Here is a 21,942-nt window from a genome sequence, read left to right on the forward strand (position 1 = left end):
CATATATTCTGTAAGACAACCTTTATATCATCTTTATAATCTGCTTACAAAAAAAAGCTTTACGTTACATATACTAAAGACCGATGATTTATTTAAGCCAAGATCTTTTAATAGTTAGAACTGTAGAAGGTCTTGTACATCAATGTTTCAAACTAGCTACTAGGCGAGGCCGACTGCTTCAAAAGGCCTGATTATGTAAGTAAAGTACCGATACACAAAATTATCAATTCAATGTCATGCTGGTGGGTATCGAGACATAAATATACAGGCAGTCCTCGACTTTCGCACATAATTGGTTTCTTAAAATATATGCGAATATTAAACGCTAGAAAGTAGAGAGATTTAAAAACAAAAAACATAAATATATTTTAACTTCTGCGCCTTTTATAAATAAATTCCAAACATTTCCTTATTTTATCTAACATATCGTAGATGAGTTAAATTTTGAAAATAGGATGAGTTCATATCGTACGAACGCCCGATTAAAACAAGGAAGGATTCACCGCTTTCAGAATATCCTATTATTTCCATCATTGTCGCAGTCGTTATGAAGTTTGTGAGAACACTGCAGTTTCTCCGTTCTCCATTCCTTATAAATATTTAAACATTAATAAATTGGTAAAACACACAGCGCATCGGCACACGCCCTGGCTCTTTTACTCTGCGATTTAAGTTGTAAATATAACGGCCAGATGGCAGCACCGTGCAAAGTGAAGTTATTTGCGCTCACCTCACAACAGCGGTCAAGATATCTTTGATTCTATATCATCATACTTAGCACAAATGAAAATATCATGGGAGTTATGTGTACGAATTTGTAGAGACGGTGCGCCAACGATGGTAGGTTCATTGAAAGGTTTTGTGACCCTTGATTTGTGAACCTTGGCTTAGCAATTCGGATAAAGAAATAATAGTAGCTATATAAAATATTAAACCTAATATCGCTGAAATTCGTAAAAGCCGAAAATTCTGAAAAAAAAATCATTTGAGATATTTTTTAATTAATGTAATTGTTAACTTGTCTCTAATAAAATAATTAGTTTTATTTTGAATTAAAGTTATCTTTGTATGTTTTTTGGAAATTGAGTTTTGGTATACCGCCGACAAGCTCAGGTGTCACATTAAATAATTTTCCCCGCAAAGAATTTCATTGGAGTATTAATGTTTTAATGTATTTTTTTAATCAATGTAATTTTTAACTTATCTGTAATACAACAATCAGTTTTATTTTTAATAAAAGTAATCTTTGTTTGTGTTTTTGGATCTTTAGTTTTGGTGAACCGCGAATCCTTACTATCAAAAGTGCTCCCTGAGTTCAAAAAGGTTCAGAACCACTGCTGTAGATAATCGTGATACCTCTGTAACGATAACATACATACACCAACTGTAAAATTACCGAATTTATTAGTTTTTCGTTCCCATATAGTGCCTATAAACATCCCTTCAACTATAAAGTAAATAAAAATGACAGAATTAACTGTTCAACTGATGTTTTTCGTAATACAAAACCTGTTTGAATTAATGAAGATACCGGTTTTACAAGTAGTGGCCAAGTTCAAAGTTTTTCCCGAACACGTAACCTAACGTAAGTATGTTGGTTTATTGGCTAACAAATTAATATGAAAAATCACAAGAGAAAAATCACATTGAAATCTGTAGAGAACTAAGGGAGATATTAAGGTTAAAACATTAGATATTTGAATAAAAGGAAAAACGTGCGTTCGCATACGTCATCAAATTTCCGCCATCGAACATTTTATGACGTCATATGGTTTATTGTCGATGGTTTATGGAGCCGTAAAAGCCGTAGTGTGGATTGTTTGTTTACCACTACATTACCATTTGTGTTATACAAATATGAGGGGAGGGGGGTGGGAGGGTGGACCATAGACATCAACAAATAGAGCCGCCAATAATTAAGCAATGATACAGAAATTAAAATAACTCCATCGTTTCTGTGACGTCATTCATTGCCAACTTACGAATATAACGTTTTTCCGAAGGCGAATTTTCCAAAAGAAAATGATGAATGAAAATATTGATTATATAGGCTGTTATAATCACAAAACGAGTCTTACACAATCATTCATAGGTTGAGTATGTTAAATTAGACATTCCTCCCGAGTGATAAAACTCCATTGGACCCGTTTTTTAACCAGTCAACATCAATAATATTGATGATTATGACGTCTAAAAACAATATTCATTTTCAAAACTGGGCGAATTTTAAATACACATAACATATACCTCCAACGCCTTTAACAGAAGTGTTTATCTAGTCAAGACCGCTGCTGGCCACTACGAATGTACGAACTCACTATCAACTTATTACGAAATCCACCCACTGTATCGTCAGATGCGTCAATTCGGGAGTTTACGTGTTTTGAGATATAGTGGGTTAAGTATATATATATATCGAGGGTGTACTGGCAAAAAACGTTAACTCGAAAATATGCAGTTTCGACTTCAAGATGTATATTATTAAGTTTTCAACGTTCTATAAACTGCCAAAATATACCAAGTAGTTTGAAATGTCAAATAAATGTGGTTTAAATCGTTAATTAAATGAATATTAACATATACTAATTACCTTCATCAACGCTTCACGTTTATTCTGAATGTATTTTTAAACATTTAACACGACTTCCTTGGCTTGTCTAGACAAAGTAATAACTTCGAAACTTACAGACATGGTCACTGTTTACAAACAGACGAGCAGCCAATCGAAACGCGTGATTTTACTACTACATTTACATGCTTACATATAACAAAAATGATTTCTTAATTGTTAGTTTTGCATTCTTATGTGGCGACCAAATAAAAACGAAAAGTTACTAAAAGACCACTACCACCTCCACTTTTAGGTGGAGACTGACCGAAGCATTTCGTCGTAACGTAATGTCGTAACATCGCTCGCGGCGAGCATCAGCGAGCATCCGAAACTATGGATGGAGCGCTCGGCTGTACTGACTGCCTGAATGCTCGCATCGTAACGTGTTATGTTACGACCAAATGGTTCCGGTCAGTCCCCACCTTTAGAATAATAGGATGCAGCCCACTGACTCTGGCACTTGAAATGTCAATTTTAAAGGGGTGTAAGTGTCCAGACGGGTGACGGAGATCCGATATATGTTACCTTTGATGGAGGAATCAGATGATGGGACATGTCGTATTTCCGGCGAATGAGATAATGCGATCTTATGCCCTCCTTTGTTCCAGGTCGTACAATGGGTTCAGTATCCACATGTCGCTCACTCCTTTCAACAACGTCATATATCGAAAATGGTCAATTTTAAGTTGTGCATGTTTTCAGAATGTTAAAAAAATGTACTATATCCCATCAAAAGTGGCAAATTTTTAACTTAATATTTACCCGCTACAGGGCAGAAAGTGTTGTTTTTGCATTTTGAAGAAAATTTATTGTTTAAGTATTTCTTTTTTATATATTATAAATATTTTTCAAATGGAGAAAAAAACAGTTAGGTTATACCTAAAAAGATCTGTTGCACAGTAAAAAGTTCAATGAGTGGCTTGATATTTATTTTTAATACATTGTATTATATTTTCAAACTTTAAAAACGATCTCCTGAAAAATCAAGTTTTTTTAAATATAATATGACGTTGTTGAAAGGAGTGAGCGATGTGCCGCTGACCTAAGGTGTTGTGTGGAGTCCGACGTCTGGTCGTCACCCCGGTACTCGTCGCGTTCTACATTTATCGGCAGGTCGGTAGTGTTTTCTGGTTCGCATGCTTTTTAGCAGTTTCTGACGTCAAGCGCCAATTATTTTCATTATTTTTATAATTTATTTATTTAATTAATGTAGTTTAGTTTCGCTGTGATTTGATTTCTTAATTTACATTTTGAGTGTGTCCAAATACTTGTTCACAAATCTGGATTATCTCCAATTATTTTTGGAGATTATTTTTCGTAGGTGAATGTACTCCAGGATTCAAAACTCACATACAAGTGAAACTGTTTCTGCTCAATAAAAAGCTTATATATGTATCTAGTAAAGTTTAAGTGAATTCAAACACCATTTTTCGAGTTTAATCAATATATCTAGAAGTTCCGAGAATTTGTTAGAATTGGTGAATGTTACACGTGTGTAAAGTGATCACTTAACCAAGCATAAGACGGTCGTGAACCACGTAAATGCTCAGACTTCCATATTCTTCTTCATCTATGTTGAGACGTCAAAAAAGTTTAATAATTGTTTGTGATTACATATTTGTAGTAACGAATAATAATAATAAAATATTAAATTATCGAACGTTATACCTGTGCTAAAAAGTGCACAGTAACATAATAATAAAAAAAAACTGCTCAATAAAAAGCTTCTTTTCATCTCACCAATAGATGTCTCTAGTGAAGTTCTAGTGATTCAAGAACAATGTTTAAAAATAGGTTCATATATATATATATATATATATATATATATATATATATATATATATATATATATATATATATATATATATATATATATATATATATATATATATATATATATATATATATATATATATATATATATATATATATATATATATATATATATATATATATATAGAACATCCAAGAATTTGAGTAGTGTAATTGTAAATAATGTGGAGATTTGGTGAATGTTACACGTGTGTAAAGTGATCACTTAAACCAGCCTATGACGGTCGTCAGCCCCGTAAATGCCCAGACTTCCATATTCTTCTTCATCTTTGATGAGATGTCAAAAAATAATATGAAAATAACTCCTGTAATTGGAGATAATCCAGATTTTGTGAACAAGTATTTGGACACACTCAAAATGTTGTAATATTACCACATTTTGTGTGTGTCCATTACAATATGTAGTTTTATTATTAAAAATAATAAAACTACATATTGTAGCACAGGTAATATTATTAATTTTACGATAGTTTTATAATTTTAACTTACACTTCTTAGCCCTCTCGGTGTTTTAACTTTGCACTAGTCAAGAAAGCTAAGATGGCTTTTTTACTTACTATTTTATGGTTTAACGATCTGTATGAATAGGTTTGTTTTTGTCCTCGACGGTTAGATCACCATGGCAGGGGTCGACAATAGAGGGGATCAAGATGAGCTTTTGAGGCATAAAAACTTCTCGAAAAACATCTTAAAACTTGTAATTTTATTACCATACTTAAGACATTCTTCTTACATTGTTGCCGTTTTACCAGTTCGGAGCTAAATGAACATTGGCCTTGAGGAAACGTTGGCCCGTACTTCACGAAATAAGGAAAATCCGAAATCCGATATTTTTTGTGTATGTTTTTTTCCCTATGTTTATTGAACAAGCAATTCTGAACAAAAATAAAGCTTAGGTATCGATATTGAATAACAGATTTCCAAAAGATATTCATTTGAAAAAACTAACTAACTAACTAACCATCACGCCGCTTCCCCGCAGGGGTAGGCAGAGAGAATAGAGCGCCACACCACTCTGTCCTTGCAAACATTCTTCGCCTCTTCCACGTTCATGCATCTCCTCATACATACCCGACGATTGTTACGACTTCTAACCTGACCACATTCAAGTATTTGGCATACCTGATCGTGCCATGTTTTTTTCGGTCTTCCTCTGCTTCTTTTCCTACTAACATTCGCCTCATAAATTTGTTTTACCGTTCTTTCCACACTCATTCGTTCTACATGTCCAAACCATCTCAACACACCTTTCTTAATTTTATCCATAATGCTTATCTCAGCTTTGCATTCCTTCCTTATTTCACTATTCGCACATCTATCATACATCGTTTTGTCGCACATTCTTCTGAGAGATCGAATTTCGACTGCATTCAGTCTACTTTCATCCTTCATTTGCCAACTCCATGTTTCACTTCCATACATTAGAGTTGGAACCAGGACTCCGTTGTGCACTGCCAGTTTAGCTTCCGCTGATAGGTTTTTATTTGCTATAACTGATTTCAGTGCACCATTCACTTTGTTCCCAGCATTCACTCTTAAAAGTAATTTTGACAACAAAAAACTTTGCATAATATAACTATTTAAGAAAATCATAATTATATTGTCAACTTAATTCCGAAACCGGGTGACTTTACGATTTAGTTATATCATAATAAGATAAATAATGTAATTCTTTTAAACAATGGTATTTTGTAAGTTATAAAATGGAAAATCTACAAATATTGAAGGCAGATTTATTTATTTCTGCATTAAAATTTTGTCCACCTCCGTAGTGTAATGGTGAGCACGCTCGGCTACCGTTCTGGAGGTCCCGGGTTCGATTCCCAAGGGGGGTAAAATAAATATAAGTGATTTTTTCACTGTCATATTTATTCAATATTACCATGGATTGGTACCTGAAGCGGAGGGCTGATCACCTTTCCTTCATGTGTAAACGATCAAGATAACACTGCGTTAATATGACACAGTGCCCTATGCACCATTGGGGTGCGGATAAGGGTTTTATTATTATTATTATTACATAAAATGCCTACAACGAAAGGTAGTTTTAATATTTTAAGACTCGAGAGAATGACTTAAAAAATATGTGGCGAATGCGAGTCGGAGAACAGAGCGAAAAAGTCTTGGGCACAATCAGATCAATCAGAACCCGAAATCTGGTGGTGTCAAAAGTTTGCGTAATCGAGGGACATGTATGACTAGATGTATGCATGTGAAGAGTGTATGTCAGGGCAGAAGAGAAGTGCGGCGTTCCATCCTATCTGCCTACCCCTGCGGGGAGACGGCGTGATGGTAGTAGTAGTAATAATAAGACTATTATATTGCCAGCTTTTATATACAGCTTCATATCAGTACATAGATGAAGAGGAGGACCACGAAGTTCCGTAAAAAGATTATAAGAAAAAGCAGGTTTTGTGCCTATTAAGATCTGTCTATGGCAGTGAAGAGTGATACACACTCGCCTAGCCTAAAAAAATATTTTAGAACAAAAACCTGTGAATATAGTTTTTAATTTTAGTTTTTAGATAATAAAAGCATAAAATTAAAAAGAAATCACGACCCTCACGAGTTTAGCCTGGCTGTAGTAACAAAATTATTATGATGTTGACTATTAAACAAGAGTTTACGTTAGCAAACGCATGTTAGCTCAACGTTAAACCAGCGATTCTGAACCTTTTTTCGTTTTAAGTCAGGGAGCACTTTTGATCATTTCGCGGTACAACAAAACCAAAGATCCAAAAAACATGCAAAGATTACTTTTATTGAAAATAAAACTGATTAATTTATTACTGACAAGTTAAAAATTACATTAATAAAAATATACATAATATATAAATACTCCAATGAAACTCTTTGCGGGGAAAATTATTTGACGTGACACCTGAGCTTGTCGGCTTTTACGAATTTCAGGGATAGTAGGTCTTATATTTGATATAGGTACTATCATTTCTTCATCCCAATTGTCAAACCAAGGTTCACAAAATCATAGGTCACAAATCCTTTCCATGAACCTACCGTTGATGAGCACCGTCTGTACGAATTCCTACACATAACTCCCATGATATTTTCATTTGTGCTAAGTATGATGATATAGAATCAAAAATATCTTGACCGCTGTTGTAAGGTGAGTGCACACAACTTCATTTTGCAAGGGTGCTGCCATCTAGCCAATATATTTGTAACTTAAATCGCACAGTAAATGAGTCAACATTAAATTGGGTTTTTTTAACGAAAAAACCCAATTTAATGTTGACCTCCCTGTTCCTTGATATGAACGATAGTCTTGCATTCTGTTTAATCTCTTATCTCTTTTAAATACTAGATTTATATTATTCACTGACACTTCGTGATGGAATTGCATTTTTAATTTATTATTAGATTAAAACCAATATTTTTAGCTTTTCCATTTTTTTATTTGACCAGCGACCGGGTTTCGTCGTTACCGACATCATCAGACTGGTGAGAGGCTATACAAATTGTTATATATAACATAACAATTTGTATAGCCTCTCACCAGTCTGATGATGTCGGTAACGACGAAACCCGGTCGCTGGTCAAATAAAAAAGTGGAAAAGCTAAAAATATTGGTTTTAATCTAATAATAAATCTTTTAAATACCATGATCTTTGACTGATTTCATTCATTGCCTGATCACTTTCCACACATACGTTTATCATTAATTTCATTCAACATATGCGGGAGATGCGAATCATTATTTTTTAAATGCGAAAAAGGTTTATTTTGTAGAAAATATATTTATGACAAAAATTATGTTATGATTTTCACGGAAATTTCTACTAAAGATTTATAATGCTTTATTTATCGCAAAAACTATTATTTAATAGGTTTTGCGATAAAGCATATATGGCAAAAAACTTTTTTTAATTGCATTTGAAAGCAGTATTTTTGACCCAGAAAAGTATGGAAAGAAAAAAATTGTACCCAGAATAGCGCTAAGAATAGTAAGTGGCGGGTGAGCGAATTTGTATGGCATTCTATTTATTTATAAAGATAGATTGTGAAAATTGTAGGTTAAATCCCAAGTTTCATTATAAAACTGGTGTCAATATGACCATCACAAATAAATAATATACAATTAATACGTAGGAACCGTAACACAGTAAATATTATTTATAATTACACTGTTAATATCAAAAAGATAATATTAGACATTGTGTAACGATAAAACATGACAACTGTCTACACGAGTACACAATACAAATACACACACCTTTGCATATATCGTCGCTTTCTCAGTCGCGTACCTGTAGAACTACATATACATATATCGTGGGTATACTGGCAACATACGTTAACTCTAAAATCCCTGTTTGAATAATCCCTATCATTTAAAGCTTTTAGCCTGAATAAATTACCCGCTAAAGTTGAATTTACTTTTAAAACTACAGATATATGACATTTCAAACTATTTATTGTATTTTGCCAGTTTATAGAACGTTTAAAACTTAATAATATGCATCATTAAGTCAAAAATTGCATATTTTCGAGGTAACGTTTTTAGCCCACGATATATAGTAACTGATATTTCCAAATTTCAGACAGATTTGCTAATCGTGGATGTTTTCATTGCGTCTCGTGCGTTTATCATTCTCAAAATAAGACATATCAAGTAATAAAACGTTTCTCATTTTTGTTTCTTCTTCTTGGTGGGGGCATTGTGGCCTCTTTTAAACCCTTACTAAAATCCGATATATCGGCTTTCGATACTCTAGCAAGAAATACCGGATCTTCTTCTTCAAACCCTTATCCGCACCCAATGGTGCATAGGACACTCCGTCGTATTGACGCAGTGTTATTTTGATCGTTATTAGCACGAAGGCAAGATGTTACTCCTGTCTTTCAGGGACCATTCCAGGGTATTATTAAATAAATATTAGATTGAAAAACTCATAAATATTTATAGGTTGACATGATTTGACGTCATAATTCATAAAAGTATCAGATACATTTTGGACAGTATGTTAAAGATTCTTTAAGGGAGTGCAATTTTTTTCGATTGATATATTTTTTATGGATTGACATCCTGCGATGTCGATTCCTAGCTGTCAATCCTTCTCTTTGGTGGTCTGATAGATGAAGAACTCGATATTGAAGAATACAGACAAATTAAATATAAAAAGACCTCTTCCGATCTCATGGTTTACAGTTCGTTTGAAATAATTTGCAATAACCGAAAATACATGTGGAAAATAACGCTCTTCCTTTGAAAGTTATGAAAACGGATATGCGACAGTACAGCATAGCGACGATACAAACGTAGGTAACTAACTACCTAGATATATAATGAATGCATACTTAAAATCGTGAATCGCCATAATTTCATTACACGAACCGTATTATGACTGTACTGTGTAATTGGTATATAGGTATGCGTAAACTTTCAGAATAATGTTTATTTACCTATACATACATGTATACGTACAAAGCGAACACGAATAAAGATTTCAAGGCTAAACACTTGGTACTATTGGTACTGTTACACAAAAAATATTCAACGATAAAATAATATTTTGCTAGTTTCATCGTCGAGAATCGAACCAAAAAATACCTAACAATTGGCATTATTTTCGAGCTACATTTACACTTTTGTAAAAATAAAACAATTAATTTGAGTACCTACGTTATATTATCTTTTTGCGCAAATATTTACCTAGTGTTTTCTGCTTAATTAATTCAAAGCTTTTTTTATCGCGTTATCAGTAACGTCATATCAAGGAATCAAGGTAATAAGTACCTACTGTAGAAAAAAAAAATAGTAAGAATATAAATACTATTAAAACTCATCTGGTCGAGTCTATCGGTGATAAGAACTAAGTTTTGTAAAACAAACACGATTAATTAATTATTTATCAATTAATTAAATTCTGACTATGCCGATTCTGTCCACTATTGCGCAACAACATTGCCTGAATTATAGTAAATTGTTCATATGAAGTATTTTAACAAGCGCTTTTGTATCTCAGAACCGACGTCATATATAAAAAAAATGGTCAATTTTCAGTTGTACATGTTTTCGGAATGCCCAGAAAATGTACCATATCCCAGTGAAAGTGGCATATTTTAAACGTAATATTTACCCGCTACAGGGCAGAAAGTGTTGTTTTTGCATTTTGAAGAAAAGGTATTGCTTAATTATTTTTTGAAATATACTAAATATTTTTCAAATGAAGAAAGAACCTCCAGGTTTTACCTTAAAAGATCTGTTGCACAGTAAACAGTTCAATAAGTGGTTTGATATTTATTTTTAATACATTGTATTATATTTTTAAACTTTAAAAACGTTCTCCTGAATAATCAAGTTTTTTTTATTATTTGTGTCGTTCTTGAAAGGAGTGAGCGATATAAGCATATTTATATGGACAACATAATAGAGTATGTTCTATATTCCTCCTGAGTGAAAATAGCCTATAATTGTAAAGAAAATAGTGAGATAATAATATTACACGTTAATGTAACTTTAATATACCACAATTGCAATACAGGTCATTACTGTGATTGACGTTCTACTATTATATAAACATTAAAAACAACTAAGAATGAAACCAATTACTGTATGAGATAGGTGCTAAGTGAACTTGTTCCACTTTCAGAAATCAGCATCAGAAGAGTCTGTGATGTAATGGAATAATTGATGCCAATATCCCAACAATGTGAGATTTACGAATGATTTTATACTGTAGGATAATTTAAGCCACAATTTGAGTAGGCACATAATAAAACCCTTGATAAATTGGATTGAAATGAAATGGTTTTTACTTTAAATAAGTATTAAATAAGTTGAAGATACTAAACAATTCAACTCGTGGAGAAATGCAGGTGCAACGCTTACATAACTCGACATTATTGATTTTATCGGTTGACGAGATTGTTTTTATTCACCACATTTACGTAAACGTAAGACTCCACCACAGTTAACGACGCTATGAAAATTGTTGTGCAAAACACCGTCTTTCCTGAAATCTGTAACTGCTTACATAAAAACACTTCATGCCGTTAAAAAATAACTGAGAATTATGATTAACCTATAACAGTACTTAAATAGGAATGATCTCATTGAAAAATGGTTCAACGTCCATTAATTTATAAATGCTATAAGTTTTCAACGTCTGTATTCATGGCGAGTGTTTTTGCCTAGAATTTTCCCTCATGAATTACATGAAATTATAGTAACTTTAAACATAAAGAGTAAATCCACTCACAAGTAGGCATAGGCATTGAAACTTATAAAGTTGAAGCCTGAGTAGGGACATGATAAACGGTGTTGCATAAGCCGTAGCTAGATTTCAGAGTCACTTGGACGTTAGGTAATTAAAAAAAAATATCATTAATATTTATAAATTTTCAAACAGTAAAAGTAAATTTTATAATACTTCGATGGACCAAATTAAAAAAATCCTTAAAAATCCTTCTCTGTTACTAACGGGAGTTCATTTAGTGGGTCCATAATAAACGGGAAATGACTCGGTTGCTGAATATCGCAAGATCGATAGAGCCTCATTCGTACGAAAGCCGTCGTTGTGAAGCATACGATGCACGCACATACAAAAGGGGAAGGATTATGTAGAAGGGATTTTTGCTTCACCAATTGTTCATCGTGGACTTTTTGCTTTGGTGCCATCTAGTACGGCGCTTTCCGAGGGCGTGAAACAAAATAGGGTGAATCCACAAGGGGTCGTTCACGCTATTTCCAGCATCTCTCAAACTATGGTAAGTACACCGAACCAAAGGTTTCCAAAGATATCGTGAGATAAGCGAACTCCAGTTTTTTTTATTTTATAATCACGGAACTTCATATAAGCCCTGGGCCCTTTTTCACAATATATTTAGTTCAATTAGCAAAATAATGAAAAAAAAACATGATAAAAAAGTTACCACGAAAATCATATATCTTGCTTTTAAATTTATATCATATTAATAATTTAGTTTATAAAATACTCATTTAACTTTTTACTATAAGAAAATATTTATACGAATTGTATTAGAAAACGAATAAAAGTAATGTAAAAGACTGCATACATATAAATATAAAAAAAAACTGAATTACCAGGGGCGTGCCTTCCATATAGGCAGAAAAGCAGTGCCTATCCTAACTCACCCGCGTGACATAAAAACGAAACCAGTACCTACCCTACCTTACTAAGTAGTACCAGCTTACCCTACTACCTACCTCTACAACCTACCCTAGTAAGCAGTACCTAACATACCTTACTACATACCTCTACTGCCTACCCTAATTGATTCTATGCATGCCACTGTGAATTACATACTTTGACATCAAACTCTGACGTCACGCGTGTACATATTATGTACATAATTACTGGCAGGTACATTAGTTAAGTTATCTCTCTCGCCTTGATCGTTGAAGCGACATTAAGCTGATACTGTTGATAATTACCAATGACAGATTTGATATTTAAAAAAAAACTAGTTAACAGACTAATAATTTACATCGTATTTAATCAATTAAGTATCAAAATGAACTTTAACCAGCGACGATTATGTATCAACAAAAATCATCTATAATACGATGATTTTGTGTTTTTTAGGCACGTGATTCCCACCGAACGATAAGGAAAAAACGCCTTAAGTACCTCATGGCACACATACCTATGTAACTACATCAACCTATTCGTATTTTGGCGTATTCGATGTTAACTGAATTGAAATTCAAAAATATCGATTTGAGATCCGAAGTCAATCGGAAACTACCGAAATGCAATCCAGTGAACACCGAGTAGGTCAAAAAACGTAAAGTATTGCTGGGTACGACTGCAATATAGACCCGTCAGTGTAACTCGGTTATAACGCGGGTTTGCGGGCGTCATATCTGACTCGCTTTATATGATCACCTCGATATAAACGATTGTCCAAATTGATGATATTTTCTATAAAGAAAAAACAAAATCATAACACAATAATTTAAAAAATGAGTAACCTCTTGCTGTTTTTTCCAAAGGATCTTTTTTTTTAAATAGAATTATTCAGGGCAACTAAGTGGATTTCATTAATTGATGCAGCAAATCACTTTGTGGTAAAATCTAACAATTTTTAATAAATGTTTTACTTAAAAAATACCTCTATTTCTTAAAAATCTACTGTGAAACGTGTTTTGATGCATTCGGTGTTTGAAAATGATGCGGAATGCATCGAAACACGTGTCACAGTCGATTTAAAGAAATAGTGGCATTCTCTTAGTAAAACGTTAATTAAAAATGGATAGATTTTACCACAAAGTGATTACCAAGTAAAATATTAATAAAAAAATAAATAAATGGAAACTAGAATATAATTTAATTGGGTTAAGAAGCCATTCTTGTTGTGTCTCTAGTCATCAATCCCAGTCTCTAATCCTTGCACTACTTCTTGGTTTGTGGGGACATCGAGTGACTCCTCATATAGCACGTCTTCGTCGACTTCCACTAAATTCATTTCATTGTTAACATTTGCAACTATGTATATCCTCGTTTGTTAGGCGTCGTCCTAATATGTACAACGCGATTACGCGATCATCGCGTGTTCTCGCGAATTTCACTTTACACGAATTCGCGATCAAACATACGCGAGTGTCCTTATTGGCATTCGCGTGGCTAATCAGAACACTTATTCGAGTTCTATATGTTGAATCGTGGATTCGTACGAGTAATATTTGCGATGGTAAATATAACTAGCTATAGTAAAACTTGCGATGGTCGCGTAATCGCGGTGTACTACGTAATAGACTATTTCATCTTTAGATATACGTATTACCTCATTGGTCAATTATATCTTCAATAATTTCCGGCTCATCGCATATATCTCGAACTGCTTGTAGACACTTCCCACTGGGTGCCTTAAAACAAATATGGTAAAAAAAATACCCGCGGTTACATCCGATTGCGCTTTATAAAATACGCGTTATAACCGGCTTCTACTGTAGTTTGTGTCAGTCGTACACTGGCAATATGAAAAAATCGTTTTTTTTCTTCAAAATTTTAAATATGTCTGTCTCGAAAATGAGCGATATGGTTTTATGTTATACGGCATGAGCATAATGAAATGCGTACATTATATGCATACATCGCTCACTTCTTTCAAGAACGTCATAAATAAAAAAACTTGATTTTTTAGGAAAACGTTTTTAATGTTTAAAAATATATTGAAATGTATTAAAAATAAATATCAAGCCACTTAATGAACTTTTTACTGTGCAACAGATCGTTTTAGGTAAAACCTGAAGGTTTTTTCTCCATTTAAAAAATATTTAAACAATATCTTTTCTTCAAAATACAAAAACAACTCTGTCTGCCATAAATATTGAGTTAAAAATATGCCTCTTTTGCTGGGATATAGTACATTTTCTGGGCATTCCGAAAACATGCACAACTGAAAATTGACGATTTTGGGTTTATGACGTTGTTGAAAGGAGTGAGCGACATATGTATATGAGCAAATGTTAGACTTTGGCTGTCTCGAAGGGCTACCTTACCAGGCCCGAATATACTGTGCGTACGTAAGAAATTGAACATCGCTTTATGACTTATGACATTACATGCGAGTGCGTATAATGTAAAGCACGATCAGATCAATCAGAACCTAAAATCTGGCGGTGTCAAAAGTCTGCGTAATCGGAGGGCATGTAAGACTAGATGTATGGATGTGAAGGAGGCGAGGAGTGTATGTCAGGACAGAAGAGTATGGCGTTTCATCCTCTCTGCCTACCCCTGCGGGGAAACGGCGTGATGGTAGTAGTAGTAGTAGTAGTAGTAGCGTATAATGTAGATACCGGTGTTAACGTAATAATAATTTAGGCGAAGAGTTATTGAATCAAATAACTCGTGTTGATTTTGCCAGCCTATTTTCAAGGAACACTAAGATTTATAGTTAATACACTAAGTAGGTGTACACTATGATATTTAGCATATCGCTCACTCCTTTCAAGAACGTCATAAATCAAAAATCGTCAATTTTCAGTTGTGCATGTTTTCGGAATGCCCAGAAAATGTACTATATCCCAGCAAAAGAGGCATATTTTTTACTTAATATTTACCCGCTACAGGGCAGAAAATGTTATTTTTGCATTTTGAAGAAAAAGTATTGTTTAATTATTTTTTTTAAATAAACTAAATATATTACAAATGAAGAAAAAACGTTTAGGTTTTATCTAAAAAGATCTGTTGCACAGTAAAAAGTTCAATAAGTGCCTTGATATTTATTTTTAATACATTGTATTACATTTTTAAACTTTAAAAATGTTCTCCTGAAAAATCAAGTATTTTGATTTATGACGTTCTTGAAAGGAGTGAGCGATATGTTGGCTACACAGCATTTGAGTAAACAAATTTTAGATGGAGCGCAAATTCCAAAAGATGAGGAGAATAAGATATTGTCGCACAAAGCTAGCGACTCGAGCAAATACACTGAACGTCAAACTTTGTAACCGTTTGCGGTTGGTATGGTAAGCAAAATTATAATCTTAACCAATTAACCATCGCGCTGCCTCCCCGCAGGGGTAGGCAGAGTAATAGAACGCCACACCACTTTGTGTTTGCAAAAAATATTCGCCTCTTCCCAGCCAATTACTTCGACTCCTGACTCGACCGCTTATTAACTGCTTAATTGATATGTTAATAAAATAAATTTACATATTTTTATTATGTACTTCCTAATTTATGGAAACAAATATTTATTTTTAAAAACAATGTTATATATTTTGCAGAAAATTAGGGTTAATAAATTAAATGAATTATTTGAATATATAAAAGTGAAAAGGAACGTAAAAACTGAGACCTGGAACAATTCCGGATGTGACCTAACCAGTGGTTGGTGATTCAATACAAATATGAAAATTTTTACAGTTGAATTGAAACGTCCTTATTGTATTTTACGATCTATCTAAACTCATTATTTCCGGTACTTAAAGGTGTCAAGCCAATACAGTACAAATTTAAAGAAAAAAATGAAGAGACAAAATAAACTTTGGGATATTTCAAAATACAATTTGTCGGTTTTTATTTTTCATTAGTTTTTAATCATATAACTCCCGTTATATTTATTTTTTTCATAACGAATCAACGAAACACGAGAAATAATATTTATTTTTTTGTTAAGGTTGAATTGTGGAAGTCTGATGTCATCAAAGTGCTTAAAGAATCGCGGAACTAAACTCTAATAACTTTTAAGAAACCTCTGAGCCATTACTATCTATCATTACATTCCTAGCTGTCCATCAAACCTCCTCCCTTAGCTTTTCCCTTTACCTCCTTCCCTAAACTGCCTTTTTCCTTAGCCTTCCTCATTATCATCAACTTGAAATTTAAGTTTTTTTTAATGTTCAAGCATTATCTACCCTCTGATTGCAAACAGCTATATATGGTATCAAACGTTTTGACAAATATCACTAGTCTCTTTTTGGTTGGTTGGAGATAAGCCCGCCAATGTACTTATTTCTTTTCTGTACATGAAGATTAAATAAATAAATATTTTTGTAATGTTTTGCGAACGTTATAACATATGAATAGTTCCTAACTTGCCATACCGCATGACTCGAAGCAGTATTTGGCGCCTGATCATTACAGAAATAAATGCACTCCCGCAAAGGTTCGGTGGAGTTATGTCGGTTGGCAAGTAACGGAGCCTCACCGCCGCAATATGCAAACCCCGACACGAAATGCCACACGTAGGGCGTTTGCCCACTACACGGGATTTCACCGTCCGGTAGTCCGGTTTTGAAAAATAAAAACGACTACGACAGTTTAGCGTGATCGAATTCACGCGCACCGTGATCGCGTACCGATCGAGGGCACCGATCCGAAGAAAGATGGACAAAAGCACAAGCCAATCCAAGCAAATCATCGTTTTATCACGCTAACTGAAATGCCGGCTTTTGTCCTTGTTTCTCCGGATCGGTGCGTGAACACGTTGCGCGTAAATTCAATCACGTTAAACTGTCGTAGTCGCTCTCATTTTTCAAAACCGGGCTGCAGGACAGTAAAATTCCGTGTAGTGCACAAGCGGCTTAACTGAAGTGCCGGACGGTAAAATTCCGTGTAGTGCACAAACGCCCTTTTTTCATTCAGAATCCGGACATCTGATAATAGCACTGTTCGGTTTAAAAGCAAGTGCCAACCCTGGCAGATACACATACTCAAAACACATGACTGGTGTAGCGTTAAAATTATGATCTTGGTTATTACGTTGCCTGCTATATAAAAAGTAGCGATACAAACTTATGCAGATGTAATAAAAAAGAAAATTTCAAACAACACTACGCAAACGGACATTTATGGTACATACAGGGTTGTTACACTTATTTTGCCTATGGATCTATGGGTATGTTTCGAAAAGATAGCCGTTTATTAGTGAATTAAAAACTTTGGAAAATCATCGCATATTCTCATTTGTTCATATCATGTTGCATAACAAAAGTCGTTTGAATGAATATGAATACGATACTAAAACATCATCGAAATACTAAACGCAAATTAATTTATAACCTTGAGAGTCATAATTAATATATTCTAGATGAAGATAGCGTTTCGTCTTATTTAACACATTTCCATCAAGTCACCTTCATTGTGTGATCATCTGCCAAATAGTTTGAATTAACTACAGCATATTATTTTTAGAACGGCGATTAGGTCCACACGTAACATTATTAAAAATGTCTTGTCCTTACACTACAGCCTTCCGGGATTCCTTCCCGAAGATGCTTGCTCATATCGCCAGGTTACATAACCGGTATCACCTTAGGTAACGAGTACGCATGTTAGCCTCTTCACATGAGCTATATATATATACGATCTTGGTGTATCGAAAAGAGCTAAATTATCAATTAAAACTATCATTGTATTTCAGGAAACTACATACGAATACGGATATCATGGACCAGATGACTCTCGCACAATATCTTAGTATCAGTAATTAAAAAATTGTGACAAAAAATGGGGCTTTTTAAATTTATGAAAACTATTAAAATTACGTTCATAATTATAAGAAAATAAACAGTCCGAATGAAAATATTACAGAACGATACTGAAATTTTTATTTTTCCTTCATTTTATAAGCTTAGTTGCCGCGATAACGTAGTCTCTTCGGAAATAGTTCCAAAATATTCATAGTGCTGCTATCATAAAAAAAGATGATAAAAACGGATAAGTGTCTGAGATACTTTTCAAATCGTGTTATGTAAAAAAATCAATAATGTTCGTGTATGACTTACTTGCGTCTCTGCTAATTTAAACGTGGATATTCTGAAGAGTGCCATGGCTTGCCAGAGCTAGACGTTTACAGGGAGACCGCGCGACACTCGCTGAACGCAACGAATAGAGCCTCTAGCACTCGACCGGACAGAACAAGAGGCGGGGAGGACGTCCGCGTGCGAATGGGAATTTTGATTTTCAGATTTCTAACAACGAAAGTTCGAAGCTTGTCTAATGCCATCTATCGCAGATTCCGCGATCTAAATACCTAGTTATTACAGAAACCGTCTTTATTTTTAACGCCATCTAGCGTATAGATTCAGTAAACGAAATATCTAATATATAATATATCGCTCACTCCTTTCAAGAACGTCATAAATCAAAAATCGTCAATTTTGAGTTGTGCATGTTTTCGGAATGCCCAAAAAATGTACTATATGCCAGCAAAAGAGGCATATTTTCAACTTAATATTTACCCGCTACAGGGCAGATAATGTTGTTTTTGCATTTTGAAGAAAAAAAATTTGTTTAATTATTTTTTCAAATAAACTAAATATTTTTCAAATGGAGAAAAAACCTTCAGGTTTTACCTAAAAAGATCTGTTGCACAGTAAAAAGTTCAATAAGTGGCTTGATATTTATTTTTAATACATTGTGTTATATTTTTAAACATTAAAAACGTTCTCCTGAAAAATCAAGTTTTTTGATTTATGACGTTCTTGAAAGGAGTGAGCGATATATATATATATATATATATATATATATATATATATATATATATATATATATATATATATATATATATATATATATATATATATATATATATATATATATATATATATATATATATATATATATGTGTATGTGTGTAAAGATGTATAACATAGATGTAAGCCATCTAACGTGGATTCAGTGAACTAAATACCTAATTAGCAAAGAAACATAATTTTTTTATCGCCATCTAGCGTAAATTCTGTGAATTAAATACCTTGTTAGTAAAGGTTCGTTCATTTTTTAACGTCATCTAGAGTAAACTCAGTGAACTAAATACATAGCAAAGAACCATAAAATTTTTCACAGTCATCTAGCGTAAATTAAGTCAACTAAATACCTAGCTAGTAAAGTAACATTTTTTTAACGCCATCTAGCGTAAACTCAATGAACTAAATACCTAGTTAGCAAAGAAACATGTTTTTCTTGACGCCATCTAGCGTAAATTCAGTGAACTTAATACCTAGTTAGTAAAGGTTTGTTAATTTTTTAACGCCATCTAGAGTAGCTTCAGTGAACTATTTACCTAGCTAGTATAGAAGCGTTTATTTTTCTACACCATCTAGCGTATATTCAATGAATTAGTTATGTAGCTAGTATAGAAGCGCTTATTTTTCTAAACCATCTAGCGTGGATTCAGTGAACTAAATACCTAGTTAGTGTAAAACCGTTCATTTTGTTTATAACGCCATCTAGCGTCGACTTAATGATCTACCTACACACACATATATATATATATATATATATATATGTGTGTGTATATAGTAAATTTAATTTTGACATTAATCAATCAATTTTTATTTTGCTATATGTTGATTCATACTTACATTTTGGTCGTAACTTAGCTAATCGAAATTCTTTATATCCATATATAATGGTTATTAGCAACATTTCAAGTAAAAAAATAACGTAAACACATAATTTATTTATCTATCAAAAAATGTAACAAATTGTTTACACTGTATAGTTCAAGGTATTTAATTACATATTTACAATAATAAATTCATGTTTTATTATGTAAAATATTTATGTCAAAACATGATTTATGATTCTACTGAATTTATTTATTTGAGTGAATATACATTATCTAACTGGATTTTTTGCAGGCGTTCCAAATGCGTTATTTTAGTAAATTGTACTCACAAAGATAGGAGTATAGTGACAAATGAGTCCAGCTTTAATGCCAGATTCCAGCTTTAATGACACAATTATATTTCATCACATGATTACAAATTACAATAATGAGTCCTCATTAAGTCTCCTTTGCGAGGGTCCATTTTAATGTATGTTTTTATACATATATAAAATTTTAATGAAAGAAAATAGTTTATACAATCAAATACCACATTGCTGAATGATACTATTTCATATCTAGCCACTTCCATTTTCCATTAATGAACAGTTTTTTTGTGTTTACATTCGACTTTATATAATTGGATAATGGAAGCAGGTTGTAAAACTTTATTGCATAATAATCAAAGTTCTTTTGACCAAGCGAGGTATGTGTTAGATTTTGTTTGATGTTTTTCTGTGTTTTGGATTTTGTAGATCTATGTATGTTATCATAAAGTGTATCAATTGTGATTTGTCTGTTTAGCTAGGATGTGCTTTCTTGTGTTATGTGAGAGAAATTCTTAATATGTAAGGATAGTTTTAGCATAAAGTTGTTTGACTGACAGGGGTTGTAATTTGTTGAATATATCCTCTGTGAGGGTCCGTATCTTAAAAAGTGATAATGCCCGAATAATAAAACAGTTGTTACAAAATAATATCCACTTGGATCTGTTTTTATACGATTTTCAAATGTAATGGAACCTATCCGTTATTATTGTAAGTAGTTCAAGTATTTTTTTATGGGAATTTGCATAAAAAAAACTAAAATTTAGACTAGTGCAGGTTACAACCGTTAAAGTGTGATTGTGTACTGGCACAAAGTTAAGCTCAAATCTTACATCGTATTCAAGAGATGCTTTGTTGAAAAAAAAACAGAAAAAGCACTTGTAATTCGGATTGAAGATTTATCTCAAAAACAGTTTCCCATATGTGGATATTTAATCAAGGAAAAAGCTCTTTTGTTTTTATTTTTATGATATTTTGTACATTCTATCATTTTGATTTGAAGTTATGCGGTTTTTAAAGGAACCTATCCCCCAGTTTTGTATGTACTTCAAGTCTTATTGTATGCTAATTTTTTTATGCGACTCCCCGTGGAACGTATCTATCGCATAAAAAGAGACCCAAGTGTACATTGTTTAACCATATATCGAGATATGATTTATATTATGTGTTATGAAATTTTACAAACTAAATGTCAATTTAATATAATTTAATATCTAGAGGGTCTACATCAGCGGTTGGGGAACCGAGGTAAATTACTACAAATAGGGTAAGAATGAATTTTTGGGGTAGTAAGGAAATTTTTCTAGTTTTGTATTTCATAAACGTGTTAGTATTTTTACAAAATTAAACAAATTAGAAATCTTTTAAACGCTGAAGACTATTAAAATTGATCTTACATCAAAAAGT

At 33.0% G+C, this 21,942-nt stretch overlaps 1 protein-coding gene across 1 annotated transcript in view; it reads right to left on the bottom strand.

Annotated features, from left to right (window-relative positions):
- Positions 1-18,826, bottom strand: part of LOC148306887 (putative citrate synthase 2, mitochondrial) — a 38,379-nt gene extending 19,553 nt beyond the window's left edge. Inside the window, exon 1 of the mRNA XM_088264209.1 lies at positions 18,663-18,826. Within this exon, the coding sequence (XP_088120335.1) occupies positions 18,663-18,707 (45 nt within the window). The 5' untranslated portion in view covers positions 18,708-18,826. The remainder of the gene's footprint in view (positions 1-18,662) is intronic.
- Positions 18,827-21,942: the final 3,116 nt, after the last annotated feature.

The sequence above is a fragment of the Brachycentrus maculatus genome, unplaced genomic scaffold, assembly GCF_059751285.1.
Source record: "Brachycentrus maculatus isolate JH-2025_06_01 unplaced genomic scaffold, ASM5975128v1 h1tg000221l, whole genome shotgun sequence".
NCBI lineage: Eukaryota > Metazoa > Arthropoda > Insecta > Trichoptera > Brachycentridae > Brachycentrus > Brachycentrus maculatus.